Source organism: Rana temporaria, chromosome 7, assembly GCF_905171775.1.
Source record: "Rana temporaria chromosome 7, aRanTem1.1, whole genome shotgun sequence".
In the NCBI taxonomy this organism is placed as follows: Eukaryota; Metazoa; Chordata; class Amphibia; order Anura; family Ranidae; genus Rana; species Rana temporaria.
The window spans coordinates 44,716,853-44,743,667 of record NC_053495.1 but is presented as its reverse complement, the minus strand read 5'-3'; the positions used below and the strand labels follow the sequence as shown (position 1 = coordinate 44,743,667).

General features: G+C 41.7%; 1 protein-coding gene across 1 annotated transcript in view; it reads right to left on the bottom strand.

Moving 5' to 3' along the window:
- Positions 1-7,413: 7,413 nt before the first annotated feature.
- Positions 7,414-26,815, bottom strand: part of FAM120A (family with sequence similarity 120A) — a 90,360-nt gene continuing 70,958 nt past the window's right edge. Inside the window, exons 12-17 of the mRNA XM_040359301.1 lie at positions 24,570-24,684; positions 23,074-23,283; positions 21,538-21,721; positions 18,270-18,411; positions 13,128-13,227; positions 7,414-9,437 (exon numbers count right to left, since the gene is read on the bottom strand). Of these exons, the coding sequence (XP_040215235.1) occupies positions 9,126-9,437; positions 13,128-13,227; positions 18,270-18,411; positions 21,538-21,721; positions 23,074-23,283; positions 24,570-24,684 (1,063 nt within the window). The 3' untranslated portion in view covers positions 7,414-9,125. The remainder of the gene's footprint in view (positions 9,438-13,127; positions 13,228-18,269; positions 18,412-21,537; positions 21,722-23,073; positions 23,284-24,569; positions 24,685-26,815) is intronic.

Genomic DNA, 26,815 nt, shown 5'->3' with positions numbered 1-26,815 from the left:
ATTTTTTACTTGTTGCTATAATACATATGACAATTTAACCACTTAAGCCCCGGACCATATTGCTGCCTAAAGACCCAAGGGGTTTTTACAGTTCGGGACTGTGTCGCTTTAACAGACAATTGCGCGGTCGTGCGACGTGGCTCCCAAACAAAATTGGCGTCCTTTTTTCCCCACAAATAGAGCTTTCTTTTGGTGGTATTTGATCACCTCTGCGGTTTTTATTTTTTGCGCTATAAACAAAAATAGAGCGACAATTTTGAAAAAAATGCAATATTTTTTACTTTTTGCTGTAATAAATATCCCCCAAAAACATATATAAAAACATTTTTTTTCCTCAGTTTAGGCCGATACGTATTATTCTACCTATTTTTAGTAAAAAAAATCGCAATAAGCGTTTATCGATTGGTTTGCGCAAAATTTATAGCGTTTACAAAATAGGGGATAGTTTTATTGCATTTTTATTAATTTTTTTTTTTTTACTACTAATGGCGGCGATCAGCGATTTTTTTCGTGACTGCGACATTATGGCGGACACTTCGGACAATTTTGACACATTTTTGGGACCATTGTCATTTTCACAGCAAAAAATGCATTTAAATTGCATTCTTTATTGTGAAAATGACAGTTGCAGTTTGGGAGTTAACCACAGGGGGCGCTGTAGGAGTTAGGGTGCACCTAGTATGTGTTTACAACTGTTGGGGGGTGTGGCTGTAGGAATGACGTCATCGATCGTGTCTTCCCTATAAAGGGAATGACGCGATCGATGCGCCGACACAGTGAAGCACGGGGAAGCCGTGTTTACACACGGCTCTCTCCGTTCTTCAGCTCCGGGGAGCGATCGCGACGGAGCGGCTATAAACAAATAGCCGCGCCGTGGTCCCGGATCGCTCCCCGAGCGGACCCGACCTCCGCATGTAGCGGGGGGGGTCCCGATCGGACCCCCCACCCGCTAATAGGCGAGGACGTACCTGTACGCCCATGTGCCTGTACGTGCCATATTGTGGACGTATATGTACATGCGGGGGTCGGGAACTGGTTAAAAAAAAAAAAAAAAAAATTCTCAGTTTAGGCCGATACGTATTCTTCTACATATTTTTGGTAAAAAAAAAAAACGCAATAAAAGCAAAAGTTATAGCGCCTACAAAATAGGGGACAGAATTATTATTTTTTTTTTACTAGAAATGGCGGCGATCTGCGATTTTTATTAGGACTGCGACGTTATGGCGGACACATCGGACACATTTTTGGCGCCATTCACATTTATACTGCGATCAGTGCTATAAATATGCACTAATTACTGTATAAATGTGACTGGCATTGAAGGGGTTAACACTAGGGGGTGAGGAAGGGGTTAAATGTATTCCCTGCATAGTGTTCTAACTGTAGGTGAAGGGGGGTGACTGGGGGAGGTGACCGATCTTGGTGATGTGGCGAGGCCCATAAGTGCAGTGGCTAGCACAAGTAGTGTCCCGCAGCCACCAAGAGTTCGAACACAGGCCCATAGTGCCCTTCCCGCTGCGCTTGCAAGTCCTGATTGGCAGCCCACAGATTCTGCATCGCCCGTACTTCCCTCATTCACTGCCCAACCCAGAATTTAGGTGGAAACAGCAGAATTAACGCTCCTTGTTTTTTTTTTAGCTGTATTTCACAGAAGATCTGTACAGATCGATTGTTGACCAAAGCATTTTATACGCTGGCCAATTCATTGCCCAAAACCCAAATCCACCCCTTGTCAGACAATCTTTTTGGAAACCTATAACAGTTCCCGATTTTAGGACTTTTCTGGGCCTATCCCTGAACATGGGCATTACAAAAAAAAAAAAGCGTGAGTTGCGGTCAAATTGGTCCACTGACCCAATTCATCATATGCCTGTGTTCTCTGCTGCCATGGCCATTTTATTTGCATTTCAATGACCATGAACACTGTCATGCTTGGGGTGACCCTGAACATGATCAGCTCCATAAAACTTGACCCCTCGTAAACCACTTCAACTAAAAATTTGCAGCCTTGTTTATCCCCGATCAAGATGTCTGCATTGATGAGTCTATGATAAAATGTTCTGGCCATCTTGTTTTCAAACAGCATCTCACCAGCAAGCTTGCTAGGTATGGGATCAAGATGTATAAATTGCGACTGGGTAACAGGCTATACATGGAGTTTTTTGGTTTACGAGGGTAAAGATAGCACCTTGGAGCCCCCCAACTGCTCAGACTACAAAGGGAGCAGCGGCAAGATTGTTTGGGACTTAATGTCAACCTTATTTGGAAAGGGGTACCCTTTATACATGGACAATTTTTATTCAAGCATGCCATTTTTTAGACACCTCTATCAATCAGGAATTGGCACTTGTGACACCATGCAATCTAATCGTCAGGGCTTTCCCCCCCCCACCCCAACGGCTTGTAAATGTCCAACTTAAGTCTGCAGAAGAGAGCCTGCTTGAGGTCCAACGAGTTACTTGCAGTGAGATGGAAGGACAAACGGAACGTTTTTGTTCTCTCTTCCATTCACCCAGATACAGCAGTACAAATTCCTACTGCGACTGGTGTTGTTGAGACACCCCTCTGTGTCCACGACTACAACCAATAAATGGGAGGTTGGACTTCAATAACCAGATGATGGGGCCGTACTTAGCTGCCCGTAAGGCCAGACGCTGGTATAAAAAAAAAAATGTCTGTATACGTATTCCAATTGGCTCTGTTTAGCGCTTATGTGCTATACAAAGCATCTGGATGAACTGAATACTTCCTAATATTCCAGGACGAGGTCATCTCAGCCGTTCTGTATCCAGCAGGTTCTGTGGCTCAAATTCACAAACCAGCTGCATGAGAAGAATTTTCTGGATGTCTTTCCTGGTACCCCTACCCAACGAGCACCCCAAAAAAGATGATGTGTCTGTAGCAAGTGCGGATACAGGTGCGAAACCTATTGTTGTCCCTCCTGTCCTGGCGAACCTGGTCTCTACATTGGGGACTGTTTCCATCGCTACCATACACTAGTGGCGTATTAGACTAGGGTGCAGCACGACACAGTCCTAGAGCACATATTCACACAGGGTCTCGAAAAAGGTTAGATGTGATCGCATTTTGAGAGACCCCAAGCTGGAACGTTCAAAGTTATGATAAAAGTGTAAAACATTTATATAGCTAGATATCTATATAAAAAAAAAAAAATGGTTTTATTGTTCTGCTTTACTGTATTTTATGCTATACTGAAGAGCATATATGACAAAGTACAAGGGTGGACAGCCCCTATGCTTTGGCATATATTCTTTTTTTACGGCACAGATTGCATTAAAAAAAAAAAAAGTTTTATTTATACTGCGATTTATTGTTACCATTGTTTGCTTTTCAGGTATGCCATTCAGCTGTAGCACAGATTTATTTATTTTGACAGCAACAGGGTTTGCTCTCACGATACGTAAATCAGTGACTCCAGCGCTATAGGAGACGATTTCACCACATGTAAAAAAGAGCATATATGCTGAAGCATAGGGGCAGGGGTGGATCGCCCCCCTATGCTTTGGCATTTATGTTTATATTTATTGATACCCATCACTAGAAGTGGGTTGATGCAGGGCGGTATTCTAATGGTGGGCGTGGCACCATTCAATTGATGTGACTGAAGAAATCTTGTCTTTTTTCGCTCAGCCCACAGACTGCATGAAAAAAAAGGAAAACATTACAATATATGCCTAACAAGGACCAGCAACGTAATGGTATGTTGCTGGACTTTGAGTGGTTATACTGGAATGATGCCTGCAGGTTTAGGTAACATCTTGGTATCGTTTTATTTCAGTCAGTGGTTGGCTCTCTGTAAAAGCAATTAGCCGCTAGACTGCATTTACAAGCAGTGGGAGGGAACGTCTCCCCCCACAGTCTTCGATGGTTTTCTCGGGCTCGCCTGTCCCACTGGGGAACTTAAGAATGCAGCCGGTGGTTCTGCCAGCCAACGGCTCCAATCATCTCTATGGCCTAAGAAACCGGAAGCCATGAGCATTTTTATGACTTTGGTTTTGCTGGATATGTACAACGCCATTGGGAAAGCATCTTATCACACAAATCTTGGTGTGGTCAGATGCTGAAAAGCAAAAATCATAATGAGCTAGTATGCACCGCATACTAGCTCATTATGAAATACTTACCTTGAAACGAGGTGTGAGGAACTTACCTGGTCCATGCCGAGGGAGATGTCATCTTGCCTCGGCGTGTCTTCCGGGTATCGCCGCTCCAGCGCTGTGATTGGCTGGATCGGCGATATCGTCACTCCCGCACATGCGCGCGGGAGACTTCTCCCCGGCAAGGTCCGGCAGCTGCCGGGCAGTTAGCCGAGGATCTCCGATGCGCATGCGCCGCTGCAGTCAGCGGCGCATTGCAAGGGAATTATCTCCTAAACCTTACAGGTTTAGGAGATATTCTTTATACCTACAGGTAAGCCTTATTATAGGCTTACCTCTAGGTTAAAGTGGTAGTACAGAGTTTACTAACACTTTAAATGAATAAAAGGGACAATGTAAAAATCAAATGCAAATTCCCCTTGTGGGGAACGCAGGGCATCGATCTTGTGTCGTATGTAAACAGCAAATGCACCATGCATGTTGGGTATCACAGTGAACATCAGATCAATGGCAGTAATTCTAGCAGTAGACCACCTCTGTAAATCTAAAGTAGTAACCTGTAAAGGCTTTTAAAATGTTATGAAGTTTGTCGCTGCTACACAGGTGTGCATAATTTTAAAACATTTCGTGTTTGGTATCTATGTAATCGGCATTAAAATCATCTTTTTTTTTTAACCAAACACTTGGGCAATATAGTGTTTTTGTGCATTAAAAAAGGTGTTTTTTTTCACAAAAACAAAATCACTGCAAATACTGTGTGAAAATGTTTGTTTTTGCAACACACACCATTTTAACCTGTAGGGCAGGGGTGCCCAACCAGTGACCCGGGGGCCACATGTGGCCCTCGGGAGCACTCCGATGTGGCCCGTGACCTCCTGCTCTGGGATGGAATAGAATACTGTTATTAAAGGTAAGTTTATTACTAAAATCACATATATAGGCATCAGTTCTGCAGCGGTTACTGGGCTGCTTTTAAACTGATCTGCAGGTGCAGAGCAGTGCACCTGCAGATTACCTGCACTGAGCCATAGACTTCTTTTACCTGCAAGTTTGACTTGCTTTCTGAAAGTGCACCACACCTACAGGATATAATAGAAGTCTATGGCAAAGTGCAGCTAACCTGCAGGAAAGCCACAGGGGAACGGTGCTGCACTCGCGGTGCGGGTAAACAACCGTCCATCAGTGTGAAAGTAGCCTTAGGCCCCTTTCACATAGTCAGCCCGACCCGATCTGACCCTCCATTCACTTCTAAGGAGTGGCAGATGTAAATGGGACTACCTCACCTACCTCCAATCCGATCTGAAAAAATAAAAATAAAAAATAAAAAAAAGAGTAGAGTGGGCTGCAATCCACACTCTCTGCTCATTGTGGCCCACTAACAGTTACCAAGTCGCTTAAGTGGCCCTCAATCTTCAAAAGGTTGGGCACCCCTGCTGTAGGGCCTCTGCTTTAAAAAAAAAAATTGTTTGGGGGTTCAAAGGGCTTTGAAGAGTGATTAGAAGAATGGGTAATGTGTGACATAAGCTACTAATTTTAGGCATAAAATGCCAGGACAGTGCAACCCCCCCCCCCCCCCCCCCCCCCCCAAATGACCTTGTTTATGAAAGTAGACACCACAACAAGCTATTTGCCAAGAGGCATGTTGAGTCCATGGAATATTTTGCCACAAGTTTCGAAAAAAAACAAAAAAACACAACACACAGTGTTACACAAAGTTGTCATTTAAATTATATATTGCTCAAACATGCCATGGATATATGTGAAATTACACTCAAAATACATTCTGCTGCTCCTCCAGAGTACGGAGATACCACATGTGAGACTTTTTGGCAGTCTAGCGGCTTAGGCCGCATTCACACCTGAGCGTAGCGTTTTCGGTCGTTTTTTCCGCCGTTTTGTCGCGCGTATTTACACGTTTGCATACAGCGTTGTCCGACGTTTTTTAACTTCGTCGTTTTTTTTTTATTTTAGCCAATAGGAAAAATGCTCATCTCTTTCATCATTTGTTGCTATGTTTGTAGATTTGTTTTATCTTCTTCCTGGGTGAATATTCTATTTCACAGAACAGATTAAAGTGACAAAACGCCCGTAGAAACGCTCGTCATGCTAGACGCTTGAAGCGAGCGTTTCCATGGGAATACAAACGCTTAAAAACGCCCAAATCAGCCCAATTTGCGCAACAAAAAAGGGTCCAGAACTTGTTTGAGCTTCAGGCGTTTTGGAGTGGAGATGTGAACCGTCTCCATAGAGAATAATGTATTTTTTCCCCTCTAGCGTTTTATAACTTCAGGCTACAAAATGCTCAGGTGTGAATGCAGCCTTAAAGGAACCCCAAAACCAATCACTGCAGGCTAAGGGCATAAATTGTTGAATTCACTCCTTGCTACCTATCAGTTTCAGAGGCCAAGATGGCACGAATCCCCCCCAAATGACCCCTTTTCGGAAAGTAGACACTCCAAGGTATTTGCTAAGAGGCATGGCGATTATTTTGCAGCTCTCATTTGTTTTGGAAAAAGAAAGAAAAAGGAAAACATTTATTTTTTCAAAACCGTGTGACAAAAAGCGAGATCTGCAAAATACTCAGCATGCCTCTCAGCACATAGCTTGGGGTGTCTACTTTCTGAAAAGGGGTCATTTGGGCATATTGGCATGCCAAGGCCTCTGAAACTGTGATAGGTGGTGAGGAGTAAAATCAACAATTTACACCCTTAGAAAGCCTGAAGGCTGTGATTGGTTTTCGGAGTCCTGAACGCGGCTAGACTGCCAAAAAGTCTGACATGTGGTATCCCCTAACTCGGGAGAAGCAGCGGAATGTATTTTGGGGTGCAATTTCACATATACCCCATGCCATGTTTGAGAAATATATAATTTAGTGACAATTTTTTTTCTAAATTTTCTGTCTTTTTTCTTTTATATTCCAAAAAATAGAAACCACAGCAGGTGCTCAAATACCACCAAAAGAAAGCTTTTTGTGGGGGAAAAAAAAGGATGCAAATTTTGTTTGTGTACAGCATTGCATGACCGCACAATTACCAGTTAAAGCAGCGCAGTTCCAAATTGTTAAAGATGCTCTGGTAATTAAGGGGGTACAATTTTCCGGGGCTGAATTGATTAAATAAAGGTTGGCAATAAGGTTTGTGTCAACGAAAACAGTTTAAAGAATTCTGTTAAAAATATAACAAAAATATGAGTATGTTAATTTTTCCTATGTGTGGAGAGTTTTGGAACGTACATCACACTGCTGAAAATAAAAATGGATTAGAAAAAGTTTTTAATAAAAAGACCACAACACCAGTTTATACTAAAAGAATAAAGATTTTTATTAAGCATTGTAAGTTGCATTCAATAGCCTTCAGACATAACGCACCACAATCCACCGACTTCCAAACAAAGCCAACAGTAGTTCATTCTTGCACAGTCCATGAGTTGGGGCAAAACTCCTTTCAACTTACATTAAAATACCTACTCAGCTCTTGCGGGCAAAAGAATGGGGGGAGTTACACCTCATTTCTGATCACTAATGAGTGATGAAGAGCATCAGGAGAATTATATGAAAACGAAGAGAAAGAAATGATTTGGATTTTTTTTTTTTCATAAAGAACATTTAAAAGGTTTTGGAAACACTAACAGAAACATCAAAATGATACAGGTGTACTCGGCGTAGGAAAAGGCTGAAGAGCTCAGGAACGGGCAAATCCTGTCCTGCTACAGAAGTGGGGGGGTGAAAAGGGGAAGGTTTAAAGATCAAAGCACTTTTAAGATTATTTTTTTAAATCACAGAATCCATATTTGCTAATGTGAAAACAGCAACAGAGAACAATAATGCAATACAGCAATGGATACACCAGAGAAAAAACGTTGATATTTAAACGGCTAGTTAATTTTTTTTTTTGTTTTAGGATAAATGCAACAGAGGTCAATAATCACAAAATTTTCTTTAAAAGGTTAGAGCGAGATCAGTCAATGACTAAACATAATTAACATCTCATCGAACTATTACTGATTATTAGTTTTTTTTGTTTTCTTGTTTTGCAGATGGGCACAGAACTTTGTAAGAATGGCAGAAAGAGGACGAGAACATGCATAATATTGACTACACACCTTAAAAAGGATGAACCATGCAAGGTCAATAGTAGCACTAATGGTCTACGTTTGATTCAAAAAACCACACAATTTCATTGATCACGGATGCATGGTAAAACAGAATTCACTGAAACTTTTTTTTTATTATTTTGTGAGCGGCTGTTTTTTTTTTTTCAGGGGGAAAAAAAGGGTTGTTGTCCCTTTTTTTTCTTCCCTCCTCTATGATTTCTAACTTTGCTTGAATAGTATGAGTAATGAGTATTTAAAAGATTAGCAAAAATCTGTAAATGTTAACGCTATAATTGTTTGTGTTCCAATAAAGTTGCACATCGTAGTACGAAAAAAAAAAAAGGAGAAAAACCACATCAACAGCGATGAAATAATAAAGAATGAAAGAGAAAAAAAAAACAGTTTGTGCCATATTATCATAATCTGGAAAACCAACGTTTCTGATTTTCTTTTAACGTGACACAGTATTGTAAAATCAAATATAATGGCATACATATGGTGCCAAATACTACAAATTATACTTAAGCTATATATATATACTGAAAAAAGAACTGCCATAAATTGTGTTTGCTTGTATCTAAAGATACAGCACGAGCGGTTTTTGTTTACGCCTTGTTGTTGTAACCAGTTTTAACTTTGCGCATGTTTCGTTAACATATGGGAGTCAAATGCTCTTCAAAATATGCTCAGCTTTTTTTTTTCCTTGTAGCATTTTGACTACAACTGGTTAAAAAGAAAATAAAACCTCTGAAACTTTTTTTTTTTCGTCTGACGTCAAAAGAGGGATCCGAATTTCCAAATCCTCATTTTTCACTTACGGAAAGGAAAAAATGTACGTAACTGTAGGCTCTCCTTCTTTCCAGATATTCCTAACCCTGAACTTTCCAACATCCTTCACCCTCTAGAAAAATAAGTTTACTCTTCTTTTTTTAAGACAGAGGCCTCAAGGGTTTCCTCCTCGTGGTGCCCGCTGTCTGGATCTAGTGCATTTAAATGAGGATTCGTATTGCACGCTTTAGAGTCACTGCTTAAGGCACTTTCAGAGTGATTGGGAGGCTGGGTGTCTGCAGAGCCCCCGTTGATCTGGGAAGCTTGGTTGTCCCCGTTCCCCACTCCGTTCTCGGTCAGAGAACCATCTGAAGACACGGCGGATGATTTGGAGTCTTCGGATTGTGTCTTAAGCTCTTTGGCCACTTCTGCCGCAGAAGTAGCGTATGCTGGCTTGGTCTGTGGAGCAACATGGAAAGGGAAAAATAAATAAAAATTATTCTTTAAAACAAAAAGTTCAGCTGCTACTGTCTGTGCACTTCCTTGCAAGCAAAGTGAATGGAGAAACTGCCAATGGTAGGATAAAGCTCCACAATAATTTTACGCATTACAAAGGTTTTTAGAATTGTATTTCAGACATTTACTTGCTCTGGAGACACATATGAAAGCATTTCTCAAAATGTTGCCAACCAGACTGTTAAGCAAGAGTGTTTGTCTTTATTATACTACATAAACAGTCTTAGGGGGTTATTTACTAAAGGCAAATCCACTTTGCACTACAAGTGCAATTAAAAATGTGCACTTAGAAGTGCAGTCGCTGTAGATCTGAGGGGGACATGCAAGAAAAATGAAAAACAGCATTTTTGCTTGCACATGATTGGATGATAAAAAATCAGCAGAGCCTCCCCTCATTTCGATCTTTCCCTAAGATCTACAGTGACTGCACTTCCAAGTGCACTTGAGGTGCAAAGTGGATTTGCCTTTAGTAAATCAACCCCTTAGTGTTGTATTGGAATGGGGGCAGCTGCAGGCTCACTTTATAGGATTCTCTGTAGGCATCTCACCAAAGCTAAGGCTCGTATTTTAGAGGATACTTCCAAATTGACTTCAGGTGGCTGTAAAGGCTGAATATTTGTTTCACCTTCACGCATTGAAGGTAAAAACCCTTCTGTGTGCTGCTCCATCCACAACCCCCCCCCCCCCCCCCCAATACCCATCTGTAGCGGGGAGTTTTTCACCACAAAAGTATACTCCCACTATACCATCTTGGATTTCAGTCTCTTGTATGGCCACTGGAGGGCCCTAAGATGCACAAGCCTTTATAAAATGTCATCATGTGGAGTTTGTATCTACACAATTTATTTAGGATATTCACAGTCTTATGTTTTTTTTATTATAGGAGTAATGAATATCGTTATTTTTTAATAAAGCTCTATTCTTTACGGATGGCTTATATGTGATGCACTCAATGCAATACCGACAAGTAAACAAGTCTGTTGGGCTTCTTTACACTCTATAGATACAAGGTCCATAATGGAGACCATGTGACGTATTCTAGCCTGTAAGATCGGGAGTGTAATAGAATTCAAATCGTACCCCAGATTACATCAGGTGTGATGAAACCCGCAGGTACAGCCTATTGTGACATTACTATGTCGGAGCTGGAAGCGATCCTGTATTATCCGCAGGTTATATACCAAAAAGCCCTTTTTCTTAACCTCCCTGGCGGTATGATTCTTTCAGAAAAAACATGCTGAAAGCGGTACCATTATTTGCAAGGAAATTTGGCATTTTATATTGTAGGTCTGTAATTTTTAGAAATAACTCACTTAAATCTGACCAAATAAGATTCTAATAGGCATCCCGGGTATGACATTTTTTTAAAAACAAAATGATAAATTATAATATAATAAATAATTATAAATAATTATAACAAATAATAATATAATTATAATAAAAATTATTCAATAATGTAATCAAATCAAAATCACTGAAATTTGCTCAGTTGCAGAATTGTCGCTGTCATTATTTTTTTTTTTTTATGACGAATTTCCCCACAAATCGCTATCGCACAATTCTGCAAGTGATTATAATTTATTATCGCTGTTTTTTAGCTGATCTAAAACTATTTTTTGACATACAGTAAAGGGACACTTTTGGTTGCTATGGACAATCTACAGTTTGCAGGGAGAAAGAAACGTTTTTATTATATAAAATGACATGCATGACACAGGACAGACCACTAGGGACAGGGGGGGGTGTGTTTTTTTACATACAGTACTGTAATCTATAAGATTACAGTATACTGTATGTAAAGTGTTTGTTTACTTTTTTGAATTTGGTGCCGTTCTCCGTCCCCGTGCGTCGTAACGTCGCAGGGAACGGAGATCGGCGTCACACAGAGGCACTGTGTGAATCGAGCGAGGTCCCGCTCGCTCACACAACGCGGTGGCATCGCTGGATCCAGGGACAAGGTAAGTAAACCAAGCCTGTGGATCTAGCGAGGCAAGCAGCAGGAAAATCTAACCCCGAGTCAGACTCGGGAATACCGCCAGGCAGGTTAAAGGATATGCAAATGTTACTATTTTATTCGTTGTCAAAATATTTTATTGAATAGTACAGAAGTGAGTGTACAAATTGCATAAAGTAAATAAATCATCATACAGTTAGGGGTGAGAAGCTCAATGTTAATTAATTGAGAATGTAATAATAACTATTAAATAATATTGAAACGAGATCGATTAAAACTTAAGAAGGTATTTACAGTCCTTCAAAAGGTGTCAAGCCTAGAGGTATTGTAAGAGTAACCTTCTAATTTGCGTTCTTGAGTAATTCAGATTATCATATAATTAAAAAAACAGGAGCTTCAAATCATAACGAAAAATTCTAATTATTACCAGAAAAAAAAAAGAAGAAAAAAAAAAAAAAAAAGAAAAAGTAAAGAAAATGGAAGGAAAAAAGAATGGAATGGAAGGGGTCCGCGAGGTCAGGCCAAGAGCCTCCACCACAACTAGAGAGATGTATTTGTTCCTATTGTTCTAGTCACCATGGGAAGAGTACCGTATTATCAAAAGATGATGGCATAGCACAAGCGATCCAGGGTTTCCACATTTTTTCAAACTGAGGGATAATGTCGGTATCTATAGCTAACATCTTGGCATGGGTCATAGTGTTGTTCATTTTAGTCACCGCTTCATTTACCACTAACTTTGAAAATCTCCATGCTTTTGCCAAAGTCTGTTTAGCTGCTGTGAAAAGTTGCAATAGTAATTTAAATTGAGAATGCAAAATACCTGCTGGTTTCAAGTTGAGAAGTGCCGTGGCAGGATCTAAAGGAATATTCTTTCCACTTGGTATTGATGCAATCTTGAATATCCCTATCCAAAATATCTGAGCTTTCGGACATGACCACCAAGTATGGAAATGTGTACCTATGTCAGAACAACCCCTGAAACATTGTGCAGAGTAATTCTTTCCGTAGTTAGCTATCCTTTTGGTTTATTGTATAAAGCCATTATCCAGTTTGTGAAGTTTGGGCCAAAACACCATTTTTGTAAGGTGTATGTCAAATGAGGCCAAGAAATAGAATCAAAGGCTTTTTTGATGTCCAATGAGAGAAGACATGAGAGGATACAACGTGTTTTAGCAATATGCATTAAAAGGGCCGCTTTACGTACATTGTCCCCTGCCGGCATGAAGCCAACTTGGTCCCGGTGAACGAGAATACCAATGATTTTATTGAGGCGGCTTGCTGAAATATTTGCTAATAGTTTGATATCAATGTTTAACATGGAAATAGGGCGGTAATTTGTACTAAGGGTATCATCTGTATGCGGTTTTGGAATAATGCATATGATAGCCATCAATGATTCTTGCCTGTTACCATTTTATTCAATAAACCTCTTTACATGCAGAGTATTGTATAATTTACAGCGTAGGGCAGTTCCTGAACTGCTGTTTGGCAGGATGCAGAACTGGGAAAATCGTGCAAAAACATCTCAGTTTCTATTTTCTTCTCTCTCTTGCTTTTAAACAGCAGTGTAAAGCAGACCGTAGCTTTTTTCAACTGGATATTACTCAAAAATACTTTGTCCTGAATACCTGAAACAAACTTACACCCTAAATTGTCATAGACAACAAATAGTATACCTGAGATGCCCCTTGGTTTTTGTATGCCCCTCTTCCATAATATCTACCACCTCTTCCAAATGTTCGTATGACGGGGGTTGATATAACTCCTCTGGGGCGTCTACAGGGAACAAAAATAAAAAAAACGTATTAGCATTTGGTAATATGTATACATATGAAACATTATTAAATGCATTTAAAACCGCTTTTTCCCCCCCTAAAAGCTGCAAGTTATTTTCCTTTATTAGCCACAAAAGCTCCTTCCGTGCACATTGGTTGTAACTGTGATTTATTACGAAGTATTAACATGGTTCTAAGTCTAGGTTCACACTGAATGCGGCTTTGGAATTGTGCGATTTTACTTGAAATTGCACGATTTCTGACAGTGCAACTTTGCCTGTCAAGTCGTATGACAAGTCACATGGTTGTAAACAGGGGCTAAAAGCAAAAGGCGTTTTACCCTAAAGCATTCTCTGCATAAGGCTTCATTTCCACTGGCGTTTTTACAGCCACTTGTGTTAGCCTTTTTTACAGCTTAAAAACGCCTGTAGCGTTTTTGCGCGTTTGAGCATTTAACGTCTGGCGTTTTTACAGCTCTTCTCTGGAGCTTCAGAACACCCTGGTCCTGCGTTTTTTTTTACAGCTCAAAAACGCCTATGTGGCTGTAAAAACGTCAGTGGAAATGAAGCCTTAAGGTAAAAAAAAAATTCAATAGCAGCTTCCCCGGTTTCTAGGTATTCCTGGATATATTAAATGTGTTACACTTATCCTTTACCAGATGATTATTCTAGTAAATCTTTGTAAATCAAGAGCAAAGTCAGGATATGGAAAGAAAAACTTGAACTCTCTCTTCTATGAATTTTAGAGGTTTGATTACATAGTGAACATTTCATGAGAAAAAAAATGCACAAAAAGTAAATTTAAAGCAGAATCGTAAAATAGATATATAGAATCTATATACCAATCTCTCTACAAAGGTTGGGAGGCTATAATTCCTGGCATCTGGGAGATACCCGACCATAGGTCACCCTATACCCCACTATGGCAGAATCCCATGCTCCTGTAGTTTCTCTCTATTTAAGACCTTAAGGGATTAAGTATCTTGACCAGATATGTGATAATGGCCCTCTAAAAACCCTTGATTCTTTAAAACAGTATGACTGCCCCAATTCTCACCTATTTGGGTATATAGAGCTACACCATCTGTTCATGGTCCAATTTCATTGGTCACTGCCGTCACATCCCTCCTCTAGGCTAGAAGAACTCCTACAGGATGATTCCCTTACAAAAACAATACTATATGCATGGTCTTCATGCCCTCTGTCCATGAAGGTTTAGAAGGTTTGCTGGCAGCATAGTGGGAAGAGGGGGATTGGGAGGATATTTGGGAATATCCAATGTTACAATTAGTCTCATCTAGAGACTGCCTAATTCATTTTAAAGTCCTCCATAGGATATACTTCAGACCTAAATTGCACGGGATTTATCCTCATACACCCTTGAGATGCCGACGTGCGATGCCTGGCTGAACCGCCTGCCTTCACCCATATATTCTAGACTTGCCCAGCCATTATTTAAGTATTTTAGGGGAACCTGGCACAATTCATTTTTCAATTAACCACTATCCCAATACCACCAACTGTAGGCATATTTATTTTGGGGTGTGTTAACGCCTCTGCCCCTACGAGGGCGCTCAGGGCTCTATTAGGTCTCCTTTATTTCAGTGACAGGAAGGCTATTATCCTTAAATAGGAAATATTCCATAGCCCCTACTTTGAATTACTGAAAACAATTGGTTAACTTATTCATTCCACTTTTTTAAATTCATGTATATGCCAAGGGGTTGCCCCAAAAAAATCTCTAAGGCCCCATACACACGAACGTTTCCGCGGATAAATCCTCTCGAGGATTTCAGCGGATCTCTCTGCGATGGAGTGTACTCACCATCGCATTGAAATCCGCGCCGAAATCCTCTGGCGATGACGCTGTCATATAAGGAATTGCACGCATGCGTCGAATCATTACGACGCATGCGGGGGATCCCTTCGGACGGATGGATCCAGTGAGTCTATACAGACCAGCGGATTCATCCGTTGGGATGGATTCCAGCAGATGGATTTGTTTAGCATGTCAGCGAATATTCGATCTGCTGGAATCCATCCCAGGGGAGATATATCCGCGGAAACGGATCCGCTGGAGTGTACACACCATAGGATCTATCCGCTGAAACCCATTCGCTGGGATTTTTCAGCGGATGGATTCTATCGTGTGTATGGGGCCTAAGGTCTGGGACATATGTCTCAATTATCCCTCTACTACTGCCTCTCCATAACCAAACCCTTCATAATGAGTTGGTTATGCCATCATGTGGATGTGAGTTGGGTTCCCTTTTGGTATTTTTTTTTTTTTATATTTTTTCTGTACACAAGCTAATATGATGAAATGCGTTGAAGTGGTGTGGGGAACATTTGTCAGGATTTACTTCTGCTGCTGATCTGTTACGCCTCTTTTCTCAGACTGCTGTGACAATTGAAGTGCCTTTAGAGTCAAGGAGAACCTGGGAAAGGGGGAATATCAAGTATCTACAAGATGTTGACAACCAAGATAGAGTTAGGGAAATTGAAAATGATAGAAAGCTGGGAAATAGAACTTAATCAAACTATATCCAATAAGAAGAAGAGACAGGTGCTAGAATATGTCCAGGCTACAACGATGGATGCAAAAGTAAAAGAAACCAATTATAAGCTACTTACTAAATGGTACTATGTACCAATTAAACTGCACAGAATGAATAGTGAGGCGTCCCCCTTATGCTGGAGGGAGTGCGGGATGGAGGGAACTCATGCACACATATGGTGGCAATGCCCCCTCATACAGGTATATTGGCGGGAGATACTAGGTCTGATAAAAAAAATCAGTGGATATGAGATAAGATATGATCCATGGGAATGTTTGTTCCACACTACGAGTATGTCCAGGAAAAAATATAGAGGTTCCTTGGTCCCGTTCCTACTGAACGGAGCCAAGGCACTAATACCTAGGAACTGGAGGGAAAAAAAAAAGAGTACCCTCGATAGGGGAATGGCTCCAAGAAATTGATAAAATGAAAGTGATGGAGGAGTTGTGGTCCTTTCAGGTAGAGTCTGGGCCAAAATATGAAATGACCTGGAGGGGATGGAGGGACTTTAGAGCTAGGGGGAGGGAGGGGGGAGGAGAGGAGGGAGAGAGTGGAGGGGAATAGAGGAGACCGTTGATGGGAACCCTTATAGGGTCCCCTCCCGCTTTTTTTTTTTTTTCGGTGGTGGGGGTCTATATTTCAAAACGTGGGTAATTTGCACAATAGAGGAAAATTATAGCCCATATAATAGAATGTCTTTTGTGCCTCTATTTTTCTTTCTTTTTTTTTTTTCCCCCCCACAACATAGGGGTAATTGTTTTATTCCCTCGCTGATTATGTGTTTTTTTTTTTTTTTTTTCTCGTGCCTTCTTATTTTTGTACACTTAAGTGAATTCACAATAAGGGGAATTAACCCCTACACCTTTCACTATATTCTAGATGGACTTAGTGTCTTCCCTTTTTTTTTTTTTTTTTCTTTCCTTCCACAACTCCTTCTTGTTTTCGTATATTTAAGTAAATACACAATAAGGGGAACTAGCCCCTATATTCTTCACGATATTTTAGAGGGACTTAGTGTCTTTCTTCTTTTTTTTTGTTTTTTTACAACTCCTTCCTGGTTTTGTACACTCATGTAAATACACAATAAGGGGAATTACCCCTATATTTCTCACTACATTCTAGTAGGACTTCGTGTTTCTTTTTTTTTTTTTCTTATACTTAAGTAAATACACAATTAGGGGAATTAACCCCTATATTTTTCACTGTATTTTAGAGGGACTTAGTGTCTTTCTTCCTTTTTCTTTTTTTTTTACACCCCCCTCCTGGTTTTGTACACTCAAGTAAATACACAATAAGGGGATTAACCCCTACACTTCCCACTATATCCTAGTCGGAATCAGTGTGTTTTTTTTTTTTCTCTCTTCACAACACAGGGGAAAGTGTTGTCTTTCTCTTTTTCTTTCCCCTCTACATTATAGGAGAAAATGTTTTTTTTTTTTTTTAGTTTTATTCTCCTTCCTATGGGGTAGTTCATATATATTTTTTTTTTGTTGTTTTTTTCTCTCTCTCTCCGTCTCTCTCTTTTTCTCTCTCTCTTTTATATGTCCTCCCCCCCCCCTCCATTCAATGTGGGTATAGGTAGTGTGGTCCTATTCCTGGGTATCTCCCTTGGAGAGTGAAAAGGGAAGGATTGGCCCTGGGGTGGAATGATGGAGAAATCCAGGAGTAGTACATAATATTGGTAGAAGAAGATATAGTTTTTTTATATCTTTTCAATGAAAAGGGTACTTTCTGAGACCATATATGTTAGTCTGTATATTGATTTTATGTTGTATTAATTGTACTGTTTTGTAAAAAAAATGAATAAAAGATTTTGGAAAAAAAATAGAGTCAAGTGTGTGGATGTCTGTGTTCTGTGCCCGGTGATTACCAATGGGCTAAGTTTTGTAATTTCTTTGTTTTCTTTTTTTTTTAATCAATAGAAGTTGCAAAAAAAAAAATACACTTTAAAGTCTCATGTTCATTTGATGCACCAGTCTAGCAAAATACTATGAACAGACCCAGATGGTGTTAAAATATTACAGGGAGTGCATGAAGCCACATGTCAACAGTCAAATGAAGAAGCATATTAACCCAGAGATGTCAGTTTACCAGCGTAAGACCAGTGAAAGGGAAGGTTTGGTTGAAGGTTGGAGTGGGTGTTGAAGGCTCCGCACTCTACAGCAGTGTTTGACAACCTTTGTTTAGTCAAGGCACCCGTTAAAATGATGCAACTGATGTAATCATTGGTTGTTTGGACACCGATGGCTAGGAGGCTGTAATTGTGCACAATGAAAACCTGTAGCTTTGTGCAACTAAAAGGCAGGCTTGAACCAACTGCTGGTTTGAATACAATATTTGGGCATTTTTTAGGCATTCTGAAGAAACCCGAATGCACCCTGGTTGAAAGGCTGCTGTACAGTACTGTTACCATGACTGAGTACCAAAACAGACTGAATGATATACACTTGTACTGGGAGGGTACAGAGAAGGATTGCTATACATACCCTCCTCTAGTTGGTCCACCAACAGAAACCACCTGAAGTGGGAAATGTCCTCTGCCACGTCCACGTCTAGTCCCAGCCCACTGGCCAACCACCGTTCCAGCTATTTCAAGCTTCCCTCCCTGAGAAGGCATGGGCTGGACACCTTAGGAAAAATCAGACAACAATTTCAGAAACGGATTAGTATGGGTCCTAATTAACCCATTAATGTCTTGCTCCAGGTGCTCACATAGAACGCAACAGCAATGGAAAAATGTTGTTAAAAAAGCTGACCAGGAAATCTACACAAACATATAAAGGCACTTGTGCATGTGACAAGGTTTTTTTTTGCATCCGAATTGGTTCTGCAGGTACATGCGCTGATGCAGGACTACACAGAAAACGCATGAATGAACTGCCTTTCAGCCTTCTGTTAGTACTTGCCAATGAATATAGATTGTTGTGACAGGTTAGCTTACTGTACTCACAGGAAATTCAGATTTCGCTCAATATGCTCACAGATTCACAATCCAATGTTTTTTACAGACAATAGAAAAGCCCTGGGCTTTAAATCTGTCCCAAAATACACAGCTGTACATTTCACAATGCCTTCCAGAAGTGCAGAGGAAGGCACTAGTTGCATGTGATAGTTTGATTCTGCATCAGAATCAGACCTATGGGCAGAGGGGTAACTAGAACCTTCAGGGCCCCGGTGCAAGAAGCCGTCTGACCCCCAGCCGGGACCGTTTCTCACGGGCCTGCGACCCCTCCCCCAAAGCCCGTTGGCGGACCGCCAGGGCTTCGGTCACAAGTGCGACCTTGGTAGTTCTGCCACTGGTGTCAGGATTTTTTTTTTTTTTAAATTTAGGAGTCCCGTTATGGGCTTTGGTAAGATATTGGGGGTCTAAACAGACCTCTGATGTTCCACCTTTATGACTAAGAAAGGAGATAGAGAACACAGCCCTCAATCTCCATCTGTGCAGCCTCAGTTATGAATGGAGTCAGTGATCGGTACCCATGTTTTCCAGGCTCTACTTGCCCATCTGCGGGCCTGGGACCAAGAAAGTAGGTGCCACTGTGTAGAGGGGAGGGAACAGAGTGGACTCACGTCAGCTCTCCTCCCCTCCTTGTTGATTACCTGGAAAACAACGCGTTTGACCGTCTCTCGTGCCCCCTGGCCAGCGTACTCAGGAAAGAACGTATTGCAATGTGATCTGCATTGCATTACATTCAGTGGGGCACAGGGGATAACTCAATCACTAAAAAATAATCACATGGTGACTTTGTTCACTATGTGATTAAAATAAAACAAAATAAAATATTAAGTTTACTATATTAAGTTAAACTCAAACACATAAACCCCCCCCCACGCATGAAAACGCTGATTACCACACGCGTTGCATAGCACACGCAGGAGAGAGCAATATTTCTAGCAGCAGACCTCCTTCATAACACTAAAATTGATAGAAAATATAGCCTACTGAAGTCTATCGCCATTTCTCAGGCACAAGTAAATTTAAAGGTTTGGCATGTTGGGAAACATTTTACTCTGCGCAACTTCATCTTTTACCAAAAAAACTGGGTACTTTATTGCATTTGTGTGCCCCAATACTAACTTTAGTGTATTTTTACTGGAATGTTGCGTTTCCTAGACCTTTGCGGTAAAATAGTGTGAATGGGAACCATCGCCATTTCATTCTCTAGCATGTCTAAGAAAATTTGTTTTGGGGGGGGTTTATGTAATCTTTAGGCCTAAAATTGCAAAAACAAATGCAAAAAACACTCTGGCAGCAAAAGTCACATGCTTTAGCCTTTAGACCGCTTTCACTCTGAATCGTTTTTACAGCGTTTTAGTGTTAAAAATAGCGCTATTAAAACGCTCATAAAACGCTCTCCATGCATCTCAATGGACCCTTTCACACGGAGTCCTGCAAGCAGCATCTTTGGAGCAGCTTTTGGGCGCTGTAAAATACACTCCAAAAACGCCCCTCTCCATTGAAATGAATTGAAAGCGCTGTAAAAACGCCTTACCCTTTCACACTAAGGCACTGCAAAAACGCCCTAAAACGTTCGGGTCTTAGTGGTGCTTTACCAGCACATTGGGATTGCAGATGAGGCTTTGCTCGAATAACGCTCCAGTGTGAAAGGGGCCTTAGAGCTTGACATGGTCAAGAAAAGAAGGAGAAGGTGGACAAAGATTTATGCAAAAGTATTTTCCAAATGATATTACATTTTAACCACTTAAGACCCGGACCAATATGCAGGTAAAGGCCGTTGCCCCTTTTTGCGATTCAGCACTGCGTTGTTTTAACTGGCATTTGCGTGGTCGTGCGAAGTGGCTCCCAAACAAAATTGGCGTCCTTTTTTTCCCACAAATAGAGCTTTCTTTTGGTGGTATTTGATCACCTCTGCGGTTTTTATTTTTTGCGCTATAAACAAAAATAGAGCACTTTCTGCTATAATAAATATCCCCCAAAAATATATAAAAAAAGTTTTTTTCCCCTCAGTTTAGGCCGATACGTATTCTTCTACCTATTTTTTGGTAAAAAAATAAATAAAAATCGCAATAAGAGTTTATCGATTGGTTTGCACAAAATTTATAGCGTTTACAAAATAGGGGATAGTTTTATTGCATTTTTATTAATATTTTTTTTTTACTACTAATGGCGGCGATCAGCGATTTTTTTCGTGACTGCGACATTATGGCGGACACATCGGACAATTTTGAAATTTTTGGGACCATTGTCATTTTCACAGCAAAAAGTGCTATAAAAATGCATTGTTTATTGTGAAAATTACAATTGCAGTTTGGGAGTTGACCACTAGGGGGGCGCTGAAGGGGTTAAGTGTGACCTCGTATGTGTTTCTAACTGTAGGGAGGTGGGGCTGGACGTGTGATGTCATTGATCGCCTTTCCCTATATCAGGGAACAGACGATCAATGACAGTGCCATTGTGAAGAACAGGGAAGGTGTGTTTACACACACACACACACACACACACACACACACACACACACACACCTCTGCCTGTTCTTCAGCTCCAGGGACCGATCACGGGACTCCGGCGGCGATCGGGTCCGCGGGTCCCGCGGCCACGAAGCTTCGGACTGGGTCGCAGGCAAGCGCGTGACCCACGGCTGGGCACTTAAAGAGGACGTACAGGTACGTGCTTGTGCCCAGCCGCTAGGCGGACCTTAAGTGGTTAAAAACGTGATGAAAAGAATGTCACATGAAATTTATTGGAACCATGTCCCATCAATACAAATTAAGCTGAAAGCTGGAAACACTTACCAGAGAATCCTCTTCCTCTACCTGGAGGTGGAGGCATTGGTCCAAAGGGTCGCGGGTACACAGCAGCAGGGTAAAAAGGCATGACGGGTGGAGGCGGGAATGGCAGTGGGTGGCTCGGTCTTGTAAAGTGTAGCCCTTCTAGGATACTTTGTCTCATCTTGTCTACTTTGGCAGCTTGTTCTGCCTGCACCAAATAAAGAGAAAAATAGATTAGAAAGGACCAGTAGGAAGTCCAAGCGCAATATACCCCACGCACACCTTCAAGAAACTGGCTGTTCAGTAGGTGCCGGGTGCTGTATTGACCAAAGGCTGGAAACCGTGATAATCAAAGTGAAGAAATTACATTTCTTCACCAGGACCAAAAGAAAGTCGCATTACACAAATATTTAAGGCTACTTTCACACTGCGTGCAGCGTTAGCAGTAAAACGCCTCTAGTTTTAGCTGCGTTTTTCAGCTGCTAGCAGGGCGCTTTTAACCCCTAGCAGCCGAAGAAAGGGTTAAAATCGCTCGAGTTTTGGTGCTTCGAAAGCACCTTTTCAGGTGCTTCCGAAGCACCGCCCATGCATTCCAATAGGCGGGAGGTTTAGAAGCGCTGTTTACAGCGCTCCTAAACCACCCCAAAGATGCTGCTTGCTGGACTTTTTGTAACATCCCGCAAGCGCACTGCCCCCGTGTGAAAGCACTTGGGCTTTCACACTTGGGTGGCATGAGATGTGGTTATCAGGCGCTTTAAAGGCGCTATTTTTAGCGCTAAAACCCCTTCAGTCTGAAAGTAGCCTTAAAGACGTGCGCACCATGAGTAATCATACTAGCAGATTGCAATGCTAGAAACGAATCCTAAAATGAAACCTGTCAACATACTTTGCGGTATAAGGCTCCATGCAGAGTTGAATGTATAATAAATCTGCGCCACGTTGGCCTATCTGTCCATTTACCACCTTGTATGGGGCACTGAAGAGACTTACAGCTGACAGAAAACATTTTGTATTGATGTTCCAGCACGACTGTCTCTGCCAGTCCCAACGATCACCAGTATGACCACTAGAATCACATGCACTGGATGATCTTCTGAGTCATACACAGGATCTTGTTGTGGGTCAGTGACTTAGAAAAAAAATGAAGACCAAAAGAGCCAAACAAAAAGCATTGCAGGTGGTCAGCAATGCTGTTCTCAATAGGGGAAGAAGATGCCATGCTAGTATACCCACATCCCACTACTATATATAGTAGTAGTGGTCTCTGCTGTCTTCTGGGACTTGTGTGTCTACCAGAAGACAGCGGACAAGGACAGAAAAGGCGCTGGAAGTAGCAACGATGACGAGGTGATCTATGCCAGGAAGTGGGAGCAAATACCTATATTAGACAGGTATCTGCTCCCTCCTCCCCCTTGAAAGGTGCCAAATGTGACACCGGAGGGGAGGAGGATTCCAAAAAGCGGAAGTTCCATTTTTGGGTGGAACTCCACTTTAAATAGAAAAAATTGTGGCATGTAAAAAGGAACATTACATGACTTACCTGATGCTCTGGTCACATACCTGACCATCGCAGAGGTCAATTAGTGAAGCCTTTTCCCTGGTAGCTTTAAGATACTTGAACTGAAGTAATTTTCCATCAAAATACATCCAAGGGCAGCAGTGTTCCCAAGGGATCGGCTGTCCACAAGCATCGTTGGCCAGCAGTGCCATGTCCACTCCGCTCATGAACAAGGCAGACAGTTGAATTCCTCTTGGGTCCAAATTTTCGATCTAAAAAAACACAAGTTCCATGTTAGAATTGTCACTCTCTAAATCAATGCAATTATAATGAGAACTATTTGCCATTATTACAATATTTTTTTAATGTTTTTAAAAGTACTGTATATGTAAACCTGATTACTAAGGGCCAGATTCTGGTACCTGCGGCGCAGCGCAACGTAACCCGTTTACGTTACACCGCCGCAAGTTTTCAGTGTTAGTGCCCGATCCACAAAGCACTTACCTGGAAACTTGCGGCGGTGTATCGTAAACACGTCCGGCGCAAGGCGGCCCAATTCAAATGGGGCGGGTACCATTTAAATTAGGCGCGCTCCCGCGCCGGACGTACTGCGCATGCTCCGGTCGCAAGTTTCCCGACGTGCTTTGCGCGAAATTACGACGCGCCGACGTGTTGAGAATCGCGACGTGCGTAACGTACTTACGCCGGGAAAACAAAAAAAATCAAAAGCGACTCGGGAAAGACGGGCATACTTTAACATGGTGGATTAATTGTACACCATGTTAATAGCAGCCCTATCTTTGCGACGGGAATCTAAAACTTGCGACGACGTAAGGACGGGAAAAACCTTTGTGGATCGCCGTAACTGCTAATTTGCATACCCGTGCGCGCGCATGCGCCGTATGAAAAAAGCGTCATTTACGTGGGGTCAAGCTTATTTTACATAAAACATGCTCCCTGTTCATCATTTGAATTCCGTGCCCTTACGCCGGGAGATTTACGCTACGCCGCCGTAACTTTAGAGGCAATAGCTTTGTGGATACAGCACTTGCCTCTCAAAGTAGTGGCGGCATAGCGTAACTACGATACGCTACGCCTGCCTAAAATTACGCAGCTGACTGTGGATCTGGCCCTTTGTGTGTAACCCCCTGAACTCTGCACTCTGTATGTAACGCAATCCTGGTATTTAAGACCCTTCTACCATTTTTGAAATCTGAATGGGGTCGTGGTTGAGTTCCTGCAACTATTTTCTGAGAAAAAAAGCTCTGGTTGTCACCATACAAAAAACCACCCTGAGAAGTCCCCAGCAGCCATTTCTGGTGTGCATTTATGTAGACAGGAAGTGTCTGCAAATCAGCAGTACAGAGATTTTAAAAAAAAAGAAAGAAAAAAAGGTTAACAGTACACCGTGTGGATCGGGAAATCAAGCAATTTTCCTTCCTTCAACCGGTGGTTGAAGAAAATACATTTGCTTAATGTAAAGCCAGCCTTAGGCAGGAATTTGAGCCTAAAGCATTTAGTGTGACACATTTATATTGGGGTATGTAATAATCCGTACCTTGAGTTCTTGGAGTTGTTCAGGCTCATAGAGTTTGGGTGACAGTGCCTGGGAGAGGAAGGCATCAAGCTCCTGGCGCCGAAGTATTCTGATGCCCGGCCATTGCACCATATAGCTGCAAAACAAATGCGTTTGTGAGCCACATGCCAAAAAGACACAAAATGCATGATATTAAAGTGACTCTATTGCTTAACCTAAAAGGGATCCAAACACTGGATTCTTGCAATAAGACCATACATACCTACTGGTGTGTAGTGAACACCTTTGCCTTTCAGCACTGCAGCCTCTGGCAAAGTCTTCAACACAGTGCAAGCTTCCTTCCTCCAACCTCTATGTCATTACAGGACTCAGCAATGATGTAGGGGTTGGCAGAAAGTTCCAATGCAAGTTGTGGGGAAATTTAGGCATTTTAAGACTCACACTGAGACACACAAAGAGTGTGTACACTTGCCAGAGACATCTTATGCCACTAATAGAAAATTATACGTTCTTTAAAATAAAACTTATCGTAAAAAATTCTACTAGTGTATGGGCAGCTTAAGCTGGGAGCACAGCAGGACTGACCGTCTCTGTCTAGAATCAGCCATGTTATGTTGCAACCACCAACTGGAAATGCAACGCAGCTCAGGGTACAAAGCAAGGCCTTAGGTACTCGTAACCCAACTGCTGGTAGGGTCAAATGCCTGGGGGTGACCAAGTCATTGTAGGCAAGCAATATGAACAGACAGATTGAAGTTCCACATGACTTTTGTAAGCTGGAGCAGCAGTCGGATGCTCTCTCTGTAATGAATGGCAGGAGAAAGAAAGGATAATGCGCAGGACACTACACAGAGTGGATAATGTTAACTCTAAAACCCTTCATGCCAAACCTTCTGTGGTTCTTTGGCAAAGCTGGCAGTAATGGGAAACTTAACCTGCCTGGCGGTATCCCTGAGCGTGACTCGGGGTGTTTTTTTCATGCTGCGATCGGTATCCCAGAGTCACGCTCGGGGTGGACGTGCAGAGTGTGCAGCGGCGCGGCTTACCTGCTCGCAGCATCCACAGACAAGTTACTCACCTTGTCCCTGGATCCAGCGATGCATCCCCGCTGTGTGAGCGAGCGGGTCCTCGCTCGATTCACAGTGTCCCCGTGTGCCGCCGATCTCCGTTCCCTGCGACGTTACGACGCACGGGGGCGGAGAACGGCGCCAAATTCAAAAAAGTAAATAAACACAATACACACAGTATACTGTAATCTTAAAGATTACAGTACTGTATGTAAAAAATACACACCCCCCTTGTCCCTAGTGGTCTGCCCAGTGTTCTGCATGTACTTTTATATAATAAAAACTGTTCTTTCTGACTGCAAACTGTAGATTGTCCATAGCAACCAAAAGTGTCCCTTTATGTCAAAAATGGTTTTAGAGCAGCTAGAAAACAGCGATAATAAATTATAATCACTTGCAGAATTGTGCGATAGCGATTTGTGGGGAAATACGTCAAAAAATAAAAGTAATGACAGCGACAATTCTGCAACTCAGCAAATTTCAGTGATTTTGAGTTGATTACATTATTGAATAATTTGTATTATAATTATATTATTTGTTATAATTATTTATTATATTATAATTTATAATTTTGTTTTTTTTAAAAAATCATACCCGGGATCCCTACAATACTCTTGTTTGGTCAGATTTAAGTGAGTTATTCCTAAAAATTACAGACCTACAGTATAAAACGCCAAATTTCCTTGCAAAATAATTGTACCGCTTTTGGTACGTAATTCCAGACAGAATCATACCGCCAGGGAGGTTAAGAAAGTACAATAGTGAGAAAGCTCCCCATACTCCAGTCCAAACGGCCTGCTCAACTGATTAAGTCTTCAGAGCCAATGCAAGCACTGAGGTAATGCCACGGCTCTGGACCTGCAGAGTGTTCACCCGACTAGCTTTCACCAATACGCAGAGGTCTGAAAAGTGCCACATGCCAAACCCAGTGCCTGAATGTCACATTCCAGGGTAGCCTTATGCTGCGGTTGGCACTGGGTATGCCACTCCAAAGTCAGGCTAAATGAATGACTGCTATACAGAGTTCAAGCAGCGATGAGGTCAGGTTGTTGATTAAAAAGGTAAAAAAACAAAAAAAGTTAGACACCTCAAGTGAGCTGAGGAAAATACATCTATCCTCCTAGGACACCACAAAATAACTGAGGTATGCTGGGCTGTAGGGTGTTATTCAGGGCTGGAAACATGTTCTTTTGGTTTGGC